Here is a 12919-nt window from a genome sequence, read left to right on the forward strand (position 1 = left end):
TATGTGAGAGGTATTAAATTTATAACTATGTAATTTTTATTTATTTTTTATTTTATTAAAATGCATACAAATTTATATTTATCTGCATATTAAAATAACTTTGTTTTTGCAGGAAAGATGATAAAGACTATGCTTTAAAACAAATAGAAGGAACCGGAATCTCTATGTCAGCATGTAGAGAAATAGCAGTAAGTGGAGCTCTTTTTATCATCATTATTACCAACTGACTTAGAAGGTCAATTATGTAGGTCTCTGAATTGTGATTGTCATATATACACATTAATTGAAAGTTAGTAAATATTTTCATGTCAACTATATGTAGAAGAATATATTCATTATGTAGAGGTGTCATGTAAATCTAACGAACATTTCTATATAAATTTATTTTATTGGTATTAAATCAGTCTCTGTTATCTATATAAATATATATTTTTCCAGTAAAAATCACTAAATAGTTAAGGGTTTAGATCTTACTATTTCATCTAGTATAATAAAAATCGCATGTTAGTTCATATAAAATTAATATTTCTATTTTAATGATGTTACTTATGTGACCTTAAAATGAGATCACGTTATTTGATTTTCATAGTATCTGTCTATTTATATAAACATATATGCCTTTTTCTTTTGGGAGCATAGGTTTCCATATGGTACTAGAATCTCATTTTGATTTCAAAGGAAAATATTCTTCATGTTAATCCATTACTATAACTATTCATACAATTAAATACTCCCATGAGATTTTACTTTAGTTTTTAATATTGTAAAACTGTGGGTGCAAATGTGTTTTTTTCTGGCTTTGATTTAAATAATTTTACTCATTTAACAAATTCTATACCATAAGAATTTTAACTAACAGTCATTTATTGTGTATCATGTTGACAGGAACTAGAGTAGGTAGAAGTAAAGAAACGGAACAAGAGTCCCTGGCCATAAGTATTTACATGCTGATGAAGAAAGCCTATACTAAATCTATACTAATAAAAGGGTAATATGCTAATTAGACTGGGTCGACCGGCCATCTTCCAGACGTCCGACTTCCTTCTGGACAGAGCCATGGTGGTGGGAGCCGAGGCAGAGGCAGTTAGGGGCGAGATCAGACTGGCAGGGGAGGGCATTTGGGGGTGAGATCAGGCCGGCAGGGGAGGGCAGTAGGGGGCAACCAGGCCGGCAGGGGAGGGCAGTAGAGGGCAACCAGGCCGGCAGGGGAGGGTAGTTGGGGGCGACCAGGCCAGCAGGAGAGGGCAGTTGGGGGCAACCAGGCTGGCAGGGCAGGGCAGTTAGGGGTGATCAGAGGCAGTTGGGGGCGAGATCAGGCCGGCAGGGGAGGGCAGTTGGGGCGAACTGGCTGGCAGGGGAGGGCAGTTGGGGATGACCAGGACTGCAGGGGGGGCAGTTGGGGGCAACCAGGCCGGCAGAGGAAGGCAGTTGGGAGCATTAGGTAGACAGGCAGGTGAGTAGTTAGGAGCCAGTGGTCCTGGATAGATTGTGAGAGGGATGTCTGACTGCCGGTTTAGGCCCAATCCTACAGGCAGTCGGACATCCCCCGAGGGGTCCTGGATTGGAGAGGGTGCAGGCCGGGTTGAGGGACAACCCCCCCCCCCCCCATGCACAAATTTCGTGCACCGGGCCTCTAGTCTTATAATACAGTGTTCCAAGGACTATGATAGAAGTGTACAGAGAATGGGAGAAGGGTAGACCTCTAAACTACAGAAGTCACGGAAGGTTCCAGGTTTTGGAGGACATGTAAGAATTACCAACATGAGGGAAGAATAGGGTGAGATGGAGGGCATTCTTAGCCAAAGGTATGCTGGGTTGGAAATTGTATTTTACTTAATTGATACATTTTTCATAATTTTGAATCTTGAGGCAAATCTGTACATTAACTGTCAGTTCTTCAACACCTACTATTATAGTCAGTTTAAAGGATTAAAATCCATTGAACTATGGTAGTGACGTGAGGAGTCATGATAGTGATTACTTTTGGAGGGGATGGAGTGGCATGGATGGGGGACAAGGTAGTTTTCAGAATGCTAGTAATGTTCTATTTCTTGATCTTACTCTGAGTCTGTTATATGGGCTTAATATGTGAAAACTCACTGAGCTGTGCTCTTGTGGGTGAGTGCTTTTCTCTATGTTTATTATATTTCACCAAAAGTTTTAAAGACAACAAAACTCCATTGATTTCAGGAACAGACATATTTATGTTTATAATGAAAACTGTAAATTTAGTTTAAGCACAAAAAGGAATATGAAAGCTTATTTTAATGTACTAATTGTCGTTCTTTAGCCTAAGGTGAACAGAAATTTTTAATTTTGATTAATTTATGAATTTTTTCCTTTTATGACTATTGTTTTCTGTGTCTGGCTGAAGAAATCTTTATCGATCCACTGATTGTGAAGATAATTACATTTTCTTCATAAAGCTTTTATAGATATAACTTTATTTTCTAGTCTATGACTAAATTTTGTTTGTGATAAGCTGTAGGGTTTGAGGCTCTTCTCTTCTCATTCCATATGAATATACAATTGTTTTTTGACGTTATTCAATTTCCTGTTGAATTCCTTTGGTACTTTTGTAGAAAACTAAATGGCTTTGTAAGTGTAGGACCATTTCTGGGCTCTATTTCATTCTATTGATCTCTTTGTCTATCCTTATGCCAATACCAGATTATTCTAGCTCAGCGATTTTCAACCCGTGTGCTACAAGAATTTTTAAAACATGCAATACCTATTTATTTAGTCGGGGGCACTGATCTGTTTCCCTTTAAATTGTCAAATTAAAAAAAAAATAACAACAGCCAACACAACAATAGCCATTAGGTGTGAATGAATCAAAATTATACCTATGTTTTTTGTCACATCAGCAAAAAATATAATATAGTATTTTAGTGTGCCACAGAATTTTAGTGTTTAGTTCATGTGTGCCAGGAGATGTAAAATGTTGAAAATATCTGCTCTATCATTATAGCAAGACTTGAAATATGGCCTTACAAAAGCACCAGCTTTGTTCTGTTTCAGGATTGTTTGAACTTTGCATTATTATATAAACTTTTAATCGGCTAGTCAATTTCTAATTCTAAAAAATCCTTGCTGGGGTTATGATTTCGATCGATTCAGAGAATTTACACCTTAATAATATTGAAACTTCCAAGCCATGAATTTAGAAAGATGCACTTTCCATTTTATGTTTTCTTTCATTTCTCTCAGTGTTTTATAGTTTTTAGTATAGAGTTTTTGTACATCTTTTGTTAAATTCACTCCTAAGTACTTCATGTTTTCTGACAACATTATACATGGAATTATTGGAAAGTTTTTATTTTCCATTTATTTGCTTCTGTACTTAGAAATACAATTGGTTTTTTAATGTTGTATATATTTATATACTTATACTGTATATATTACATATCTAAATTCACTGGTAGGTTTTTGGTGATATATTGTGATTTTCTATATAATTATATCATCTATGACTAAAAATGATTTTACTTCTTTCCATCTTTATGCTTTTAAATTTTTTTTTTTTTATTGCACTGTCTAGGACCTTGCATGCAATGTTGAATAGTAGTGAGAGCAGATCTCTGACTTGTTCCCAATCGTGGGGTCAAGTATTTTCAGTGTTTCATAAAATGCTAAATAACTATAGCTTTTTTATAGATGTCATTAGCCAGCCTTAGGTTGTTGCCTTCTATTTTTTCATAAATGGTATTGAATTTTATCAAATGCTTTTTGTGTTGTTAAGGAGTTCTAGGTAATATGAGTTTGAAGGATGTTAGTCTAATTATCTTTCCTGTACTGCAAGCATGTCAAACTCACGGCCCGTGGGCCGCATGCAGCCCACAATGAATATTTTTGCGGCCCAGCCAATATAACAGTATGTGAGAAACATTTTAATAAAAATTTCGTAACTTAATTTTTACAATATCCTGTTGTATATAATTATTAATAACGAACTACAACGTTCGCTAATGACTGATTACTATAATCGTGTTGCATTCATTTCCCTTACGTGCCTTATGCACAGGCGCACCATTTCTCTCCATTAATACTAGCAGCGAATATTTTAGCAGCCGATTGCCACGTCATTAGTCTTGGACTGACTTGTTTGGTGTATGCAACAGGAAATATTTCACTTTCAGAGAACAAGAAAAATAGGTTTATTTGCATTATGCTTATTAATTTGTGCTGTTATTCAGTATCTGGTAAGTTAATGTTCAAGAAAAATATTAATTTTTATTTTTATTTATTTATTTTAAAATATATTTTATTGGTTTTTTTTTATAGAGAGGAAGGGAGAGGGATAGAGAGTTAGAAACATCAATGAGAAAGAAACATCGATCAGCTGCCTCCTGCACACTCCCTACTGGATATGTGCCTGCAACCAAGGTACATGCCCTTGACTGGAATTGAACCTGGGACCCTTGAGTCCGCAGGCCAACACTCTAGCCACTGAGCCAAACTGGTTAGGGCTAATTTTTATTTAAAAAAATATTAACTTTTATTATTTTATGTTATCAACTAGAGGCCCAGTGCACAAAATTCGTGCACAGGGATGTGTGTCCCTCAGCCCAGTCTGCACCCTCTCCAATCTGGGACCCCTCGAGGGATGTCCGACTGCCCGTTTAGGCCAGATCCAGGCAGTCGGACATCCCTCTCACAATCCAGGACTGCTGGCTCCCAACTGCTCGCCTGCCTGCCTTCCTGATTGCCCCTAACCACTTCTGCCTGCCAGCCTGATCACCCCCTAACCACTCCCCTGCCAGCCTGATTGATGCCTAATGATCCCCTGCCAGCCTGTTTGCCCCTAACTGCCCTCCCCTGCAGGCCTGGTCCCGCCCAACTGCTCTCCCTTGCAGGCCTGGTCCCTCTCAACTGCCCTCCCCTGCTGGCCATCTTGTGTCCACATGGGGGCAGGATCTTTGACCACATGGGGGCAGCCATCTTGTGTGTTGGAGTGATGGTCAATCTGCATATTACTCTTTTATTAGATAGGATTACTCATTTTTTTCAGCCCTTTGTATTCAGCATTTCTCTATCGAAATACACCTACATTTCTATGAAAATTGAAGCTTTTGGTTTTTTGCAGCCCACATAAACTTAAACCTTATTTATTTGGCCTGTGTTAGCCTTTGAGTTTGGCATGCTTTGCTGTACTATCTTTGTCTTTGGTATCTGGATTATAGTGTCCTCATGAAAAAAGTTAGGGAGCATTTTTTCATCCTCTATTTTCTGACAGAGTTTCTATATCATTTGGTTTTCAAACAAATCACTTCCCCAACATCCTTCTGGAATGAAGTAAGTTTGACAACTAAGGCTCCTCGTATATAGGGATTTGCCTTGCCTTACTCTTCTATATTATATACTTCTGAAAAAAGCCTATATAATAAAGAGGTAATATGCAAATTGACCATCATGCCCTTGCACAAGATGGCTGCCCCCATGTGGTCACAAGATGGCTGGCAGGGGAGGGTAGTTGTGGGTAATCAGGCCAGCAGGGGAGGGCAGTTGGGGGCAACCAGGCTGGCAGGAGAGGGCAGTGGGGGACGACCAGGCCTGCAGGGGAGGGAGGGCAGTTGGGGGGACCAGACCTGCAGGGGAGGGCAGTTAGGGGTGACCAGGTCGGAGGGGAAGGCAGTTGGGGGCGATCAGGCCAGCAGGGGAGGGCAGTAGGGGGCAATCGGGCCGGCAGGGTAGCAGTTAGACGTCGATCAGGCTGGCAGGCGAGTGGTTAGGGTGTGATCAGGCTGGCAGGCAGAAGCGGTTAGGGGCAATCAGGCAGTCAGGCAGGCAAGTGGTTGGGAGCCAGCAGTCCCAGATTGTGAGAGGGATGTCTCAGATTGGAGAGGGTGCAGGCTGGGCTGAGGGACACCTCCCCCTTCCCCCTTCCCCCTTCCCCCTGTACGAATTTCATATACCAGGCCTCTAGTTTCCATAATAAAAAAAGGGAAAGAAAAGCCCATCTTCTCTGCCAAATCTTATCAGACCTTTCTCCCTTCCATGTATGAAATCTTCCTCTGAGAAGTCCTGTTTTCCCACCACTCACCTTCATTATTCTTTTACTAGAGGCCCAGTGCATGAAATTTGAGCACTGGTAGGGTCCCTGGTGGCTGCAGGCTGGGTACTCCCTCCTTTTCCCCGGCTGCCTACCCCCACCGCTGGCCAGGGCCTTTTTCCCTTCCCACGGCTGACTGCCAGTGCGAGGGCCTCCCTCCCTTCCCCTGGCTGGCCCACCCCCTGGTCGAACTCCCGCAAGAACTCTGGTCGAGGGGACAATTTGCATACTATGCTTTTATTATATAGGATAATCTGTACCCAATTTCCTTTCTTCATAGCACTTATTACAAGTTATAACTATAAGGAGTTTCTTTTTATTTGTTTAGTTATTTCCTATTTGTTGGTCCTACCCCCACTACACTCACTGTAAGACATTTTTTCACTAGTGTGTACTAGGCTTGACACGTAGTCTTTGCTCAGTAAGTAATTCTTAAAGAAGGGAGAAATGAAAGAACTCTGAGAATTTCTACCAAAGTTAAGAGCATTGCATATCTTCATCCTCACTGTATTGTAAATGGTTTGTTTTGTGTTTCCAAAATTTCCTGTGAGCATGCTGGTTTTCAAACTGCTTTAGTGGATCCTCCTTACTCCTAGAGGATGCTTTGTAATTGGGATAGGGAAGCTTAGGGGAGCAGAGGTAAAGACTCTATTTTTAAAGCCCACATGTACTTTAACCTGAGCACCTCAGTTTTTAAAATTAATTTGCAAGAATTCTATTGAAGAAAAGGATCCACAGCTTTTCAAAATATTGAAATAAATTTTGGAATAGTTCTCTATATGCTTTCATAGTAATTTTAATTCAACCATACTTATGGCATAAATTTAGAATTTATTATTTTTGTTTTGCTTTAAAAATTTTTAAATTAAAAGTCAATGTCATTTTGAGATTATTACAGATTTTCTTAACCTATTTTCTATTTTACGGCACAATTGGAATGAATTAAGTTTATTATAAACGATAAACATTTATATTTTTAGCAGTGATCTTAGTACTAAGAAAATTATAAGATTTTATTCCCAGTAGAATTAGATAAACTTAGATGGTTTCTGTAACGGAAACCATTGTATAAAGTTATTTAAACCTTTTATTTAAATAGTTTTGACACAAAATCTTCTAAGGAGCAAAAAATAACATACAAAATGTTAAGAAATAGGCATTTCTATACGGGGGGCTCTGTGTTGGGTGAAGAAATGCTAAAGTTCTATTTATCAGATATGTGGAATGCTCTGACATACAATTTTACAATATTGTATGTAGTGGTTAAGATCCTAGCTAGATTACCTGAGGTCTTATTCTAGCTTTACCTGTTAACTATCTTGAAGGGCCCAAAGCAACTTACTTAATTTCCCTGTTTTAGTTTTGTCATTTGTAAGATAGGGCTTACAAGAGTATCTCATAGGGTTATGATGAGGAGCCTAGGCACTTTTTCGGACATAATTCATTTATTCATATATTTATGTACCAAATAATTAATATGTGCCTACCAGGTGCCAAGCAGTGTGTTAGAAGCTAGTAGGGCAATGTCCAGCAAGACACAGTGCCTGCCACTGTACATTTCATAACCTAGTATATATTTAAACCTTCTTTGTGTAGATTGTAAAAAGAACTAGGCCCCCAGGGTATTAGGTTTGGGGAGGTATTGGTTGGTATTGGCCATGGAGTATTGGCTTTGTATTTTAAAAGTTAATTAATTTTTAAAGCATTTAAATCTTGATTCTAACCATTACCTAGGGATATGACCTTGAGCAAATTATTTAATCTGCTATTTCCTCATTTGTAAAATAAAAGTACTGTAATCCCCCTTTGTCCACAGGGGATATGTTCTCCTGCTGGGTGTCTAAAACAACACACGTAGTACTGAGCCCTACATACTATTCAGTTGACCCTTAAACAACATGGGGTTTAGGGGCACTGAAACTGCCCACCCTCTGTCCTGCACAGTTGAAAATCTGAGCATAACTTTTTTTTTATTTTTTTTTATTGATTGAGAAAAGGAGAGAGAGGGAGAGAGAGAGAGAGAGAAAGAGAGAGAGAGAGAGAGAGAGAGAGAGAGAGAGAAATGTTGATTCATTGTTCCACTTATTTATGCATTCATTGGTTGATTCTTGTATGTGCCCTGACTGGGGATTAAACCCACAACCCTGGCATATAGGAACAACACTAACCAACTAAGCCACTGGCCAGGGCCCAAGCATAACTTTTGACTTTCCAGAAACTTAACTAATAGCCTACTGTTGACCAGAATCCTTAAGAATAATATAAATACTAGATTAATACATATTTTAATATATGTATTATATAATGTATTCTTAAAATAAAGAAAACAAAATGTTATTAACAAAATCATAAGGGCCCAGCCGACATGGCTCAGTGGTTGAGTATCAACCGAAGAACCAGGAGGTCATGGTTCGATTCCCAGTCAGGGCATATGCCTGGGTTGTGGGCTTGATCCCCAGTGTGAGGCATGCAGAAGGCAAATGATTCCTCTCTCATCATTGATGTTTTCTTCCCCCCGCCTTCCTCTCTGAAATCAATTAAAAATTTTTTTAAAAAAGAAAATCGTAAGGAAGAGAATATACTTATGGTATTTATTGAAAAAAATCCATGTATAAGTGGACCTGTGTAATTCAAACCCATGTTGTTCAAGGGTCAGTTGTACTGTTTTTTCCTATACATAGCTACCCATGATAAGTTTTAATTTATAAATTAGGCACAATAAGAGATAAACAATAATAACTAATAGTAAACTAGAACAACTATGACAATATACTGTAATAAAAGGTAGGTAAATAGCTTTGGGGTCATTATTTAGTAAAATAAAGGTTACTTGAACACAGGCGTGGTGATACCATGATAATGAATCTGGTAACTGAGACAGTTACTAAGTGATTAATGGGTGGGTATTGTATGCAGTGTGGATATGCTAGACAAGGGGGATGATTCATATTCGGGCCTAGATGGCATGAGATTTCATCATGCTACTTAGATTGGCACCCAATTATTTCTGGAATTTTCAACTTAATATTTTTAGACCACAATTGATGGTATCTGAAACCATGGAAAGTAAAACTGTGGATAAGGAGTCTACTGTAATATAAATACATATTTCATAGGTTAATTCATGATTCAGATAATGTTTGTCATATGCTTAGCACCATGCTTGGCTGCTTGGAAGAGCTTAATAAAATGGTTGCTATTTAAATTTTTTTTTTAAATACAGGAACTAAACCTTATCTTGGAGGTGAAATTGAAGCAATATCTAAGAATAGCTTTATATGTAGGTTTCTAATAATTGGAGAGAACTTTTGCCAGAGCTTTGGAATTTGTTTGTGTTAATTTCCACTCTGCCAGTTTCCAGAAAGGACTTGAAATAGCTGCCTAGCCAAGAAGTGTGAGGTAATGGAGAAAACACTGACCCAGAACTGAGATGAATTTAGCACTAGGTTTAGCTCTTTCAACCAGCTGGATGATCCTGGGTGACCCTGAACTCTGGGCTTTCCCTATCAGATTCTTTGCCTTGTTTATTAATTAGGATATGGTCCCTTTTAAGTACTGGCCTTTAGGTTTGAGGATTTGTACATAATCTGTAAAGTCTCATAAGTTTGAAATTATATCCTAAAAGCAGAAATATATAACTTGAATTTAATCTTGCTCCTGAATAAAATAATTATCACCTTTTAGAGAATAATATAAGTGACAAAATGTATAATCGATTCATTCTGAATTTATTTTAGAGCCCCTGATATTTTAACATTCTATTTATATTGATTCTTGTTTTGGTGTCAGTGTTCTCATAAAAGGTACTGAAGTTGTAAGTTCTAAGACCTTGATATTTTCACATGCCTGTCATGTATTTGGAACACATTTGGAAGGCACTGTGTAAATTAACTTTTAAAAAATATATCAGGCTTCATTAGAAGATTTTTCTTGACATTGTTGATATTATTTGTCTTTTTGCCTGATGGGATGGGAGTGCTTTTTAACTGATGGAAAATTAGGGCCACTTTGGTTATTAAATATTTAGGATAAAATAAGGAGATAAAAGACTTTAAATAGAAAAATATTCTTCTAGGAGGTGAGAAAGGTTAAGCCCATGAAAATGTGTACTATTTGGATGCTTCTGTCTGTATAAATTATGTATTATTTTATGAAAATGTTTACAAAATTTTAATCAACTTTACTACATAATTTAAATTCCTGAAAAAAATAGGTACTATATGTCACAAAGTTACATATCTTAATTCTCATTTGATATTTGGTGTTAATTAATGTGTTTTCTAATGTTTTAATTAGTTTGTTTTTAAAAGAATTGCAACCTAAAGATTTGTTTTAAGTTCAGTTGTTTTGTGATGTCAAAACATAGACAACTAGCAGAATGGGAGAAAATATTTCTAAATTGTGTGTCTGTTAAGGGATTAATGTCTAAATTATATAAAGAATTATAGCTCAACAACAACAACAACAAAAAACCCAACCAGAAATGAGCAAAAGACATGAACACACATTTCTCCAAAGAAAATATACAAATGACCAATAAGCACATGAAATGATGCTCAACATCATTAGCCATTAGGGAAATGCAAATCAAAATCACAATGAGACACTACTTCATACCAATTAGGATTCAGCTGTTTAAAAAAAGTAAGCGTGCTGAAGATGTGGAGAATTTGAAACCCTCATGCATTGCTGATGGGAATGTAAATTGGTACAGCTGCTGTAAAACCAGTTTGATGGTTTCTTAAAAAATTAAACATAGAATTATCATATGATCCAGCCATTTCACTTCTAGGTATATACCTAAAGCATTCAAAGTAGTGGACTCAGGTACCTGTGTACCAATGTTAACAGCAGCATTATTCAGAGTAGCCAAGAACATGTTCATCAGCAGATGAATAGATAGACAAAATGTGGTGTAAAGCTACATAGGAATGTATTCAGCCATAAAAAAGGAATGAAATTCTGACACATGCTACAACATGGATAAACCTTAAAGATACTATGCTAAGTGAAATAAACCAGGCACAAAAAGGACAGATACTGTATAATTCTACTTAGATAAAGTACCTAAAATAGGCAAGTTCATGGAAACAGAAAGTAGAATAGAGGTTACCAATGGCTGAGAGGTAGAGGGAAATGGGGATTTCTTGTTTAATGGATACCAAGTGTCTGTTGGATAATGAAAAATTTCTAAAATGGAGAATGGGGAAGGTTGCATAACATTGAGAATGAACTTAATACTAATGAATTGTATACTTAAAATTGATAAAATGATAATTTTTTGTTATCAAGTTTTACCACAATAAAATCTACACTAATAAAAGAGAAACATGCAAATTAACCATCACTCTGCTATGCCAAGCCACACCCACCAGCCAGTCAGGAGTGAGTATGCAAATTAGCCCAACCAAGATGGCGGCCGGCCACAGAGCTGGAGCAAGCAGGAGGCTTGGGTTGCCCCCGGCGATGGAGGAAGCCAAGCTTCCTGCCCTCCCTGGCCAGCCCTGGCCTCCGCTCAAGGCTACAAAGTTTCAATTATAGAAGATAAATAAATCCCAACAAAGATGGTGGCGACCACGGAGCTGGAGAGAGCAGGAGGCTTGGGTTGCCCCCGGCAATGGAGGAAGCCAAGCTTCCCGCCCACCCTGGCCAGCCCTGGCCTCCGCTCAAGGCTACAAAGTTTCAATTATAGAAGATAAATAAATCCTAACGAAAATGGCAGCAGCCACGAAGCTGGAGAGAGCAGGAGGCTTGGGTTGCCCCCGGCGATGGAGGAAGCCAAGCTTCCTGCCCGCCCTGGCCAGCCCTGGCCTCCACTCAAGGCTACAAAGTTTCAATAATAGAAGATAAATTAATCCCAGATACCAGGGCCTCCGCTTGGGTCACCAGGGGGCGTGGCCAGCCTGCAAACCATCACAGGCCCCTCGCCTAGGCCGCCCCATACCCCAAGGGAACCCCCACCCTGATCTGGGACACCCTTCAGGGCAAACCAGCTGGCCCATACCCGTGGACCAGGCCTCTATCCTATCTAATAAAAGAGCAATATGCAAATTGACTGTCACTCCAACACACAAGATGGCTGCCCCCATGTGGTCAAAGATGGCTGCCCCCATGTGGACGCATGATGGCCACCACAAGATGGCCAGCAGGGGAGGGCAGTTGGGAGGGACCAGGCCTGCAAAGGAGGGCAGTTGTGGGCAGTCAGGCTAGCAGGGAAGGGCAGTTGGGAGGGACCAGGCCTATAAGGGAGGGTAGTTGGGGGTGATCAAGCCTGCAGGGGAGGGCAGTTACGGTGACCAGGCTGGCAGAGGAGGGAAGTTGGGGGTGACCGGGCCTGCAGGGAAGGGTAGTTGGGGGGGACCCAGGCCTGCAGGGGAGAGCAGTTGCGGGGGGACCAGGCCTTCGGGGTAGGGCAGTTGAGGTGTACCAGGCCTGCAGGGGAGGGCAGTTAGGGGTGACCAGGCCTGCAGGGGAGGGCAGTTAGCAGTGACCAGGCCTTAAGGGGAGGGCAGTTAGGGGTGACCAGGTGCAGGGGAGGGCAGTTAGGGGCAATCAGGCTGGCAGGGGAGCAGTTAGGCATCAATCAGGCTGGCAGGGGAGTGGTTAGGGGGTGATCAGGCTGGCAGGCAGAAGTGGTTAGGGGCAATCAGGAAGGCAGGCAGGCGAGCAGTTGGGAGCCAGCAGTACTGGATTGTGAGAGGGATCCCAGATTGGAGAGGGTGCAGGCTGGGCTGAGGGACACACACACCCTGTGCACGAATTTCGTGCACCAGGCCTCTAGTATTAAAGTTAAAAACCAACTACGGAGGAGGGTCAACATGGTGGCTTAGGTAAATACAGTACTCACTTCCTCCCACAACCACCTCA

At 39.8% G+C, this 12919-nt stretch overlaps 1 protein-coding gene across 4 annotated transcripts in view; it reads left to right on the top strand.

The window, feature by feature from the left end:
* CDK8 (cyclin dependent kinase 8) overlaps positions 1 to 12919 on the top strand; it is a 161803-nt gene that overhangs the window by 74916 nt on the left and 73968 nt on the right. For all 4 annotated transcript variants that reach the window (XM_079773472.1, XM_079773473.1, XM_079773471.1 and 1 more), the window contains exon 2: positions 113 to 188. In XM_079773472.1, coding sequence (XP_079629598.1) covers positions 113 to 188 — 76 coding nt within the window. The remainder of the gene's footprint in view (positions 1 to 112; positions 189 to 12919) is intronic.

Source organism: Cnephaeus nilssonii, assembly GCF_951640355.1.
Source record: "Cnephaeus nilssonii genome assembly, chromosome: 6".
Classification (NCBI taxonomy): domain Eukaryota; kingdom Metazoa; phylum Chordata; class Mammalia; order Chiroptera; family Vespertilionidae; genus Cnephaeus; species Cnephaeus nilssonii.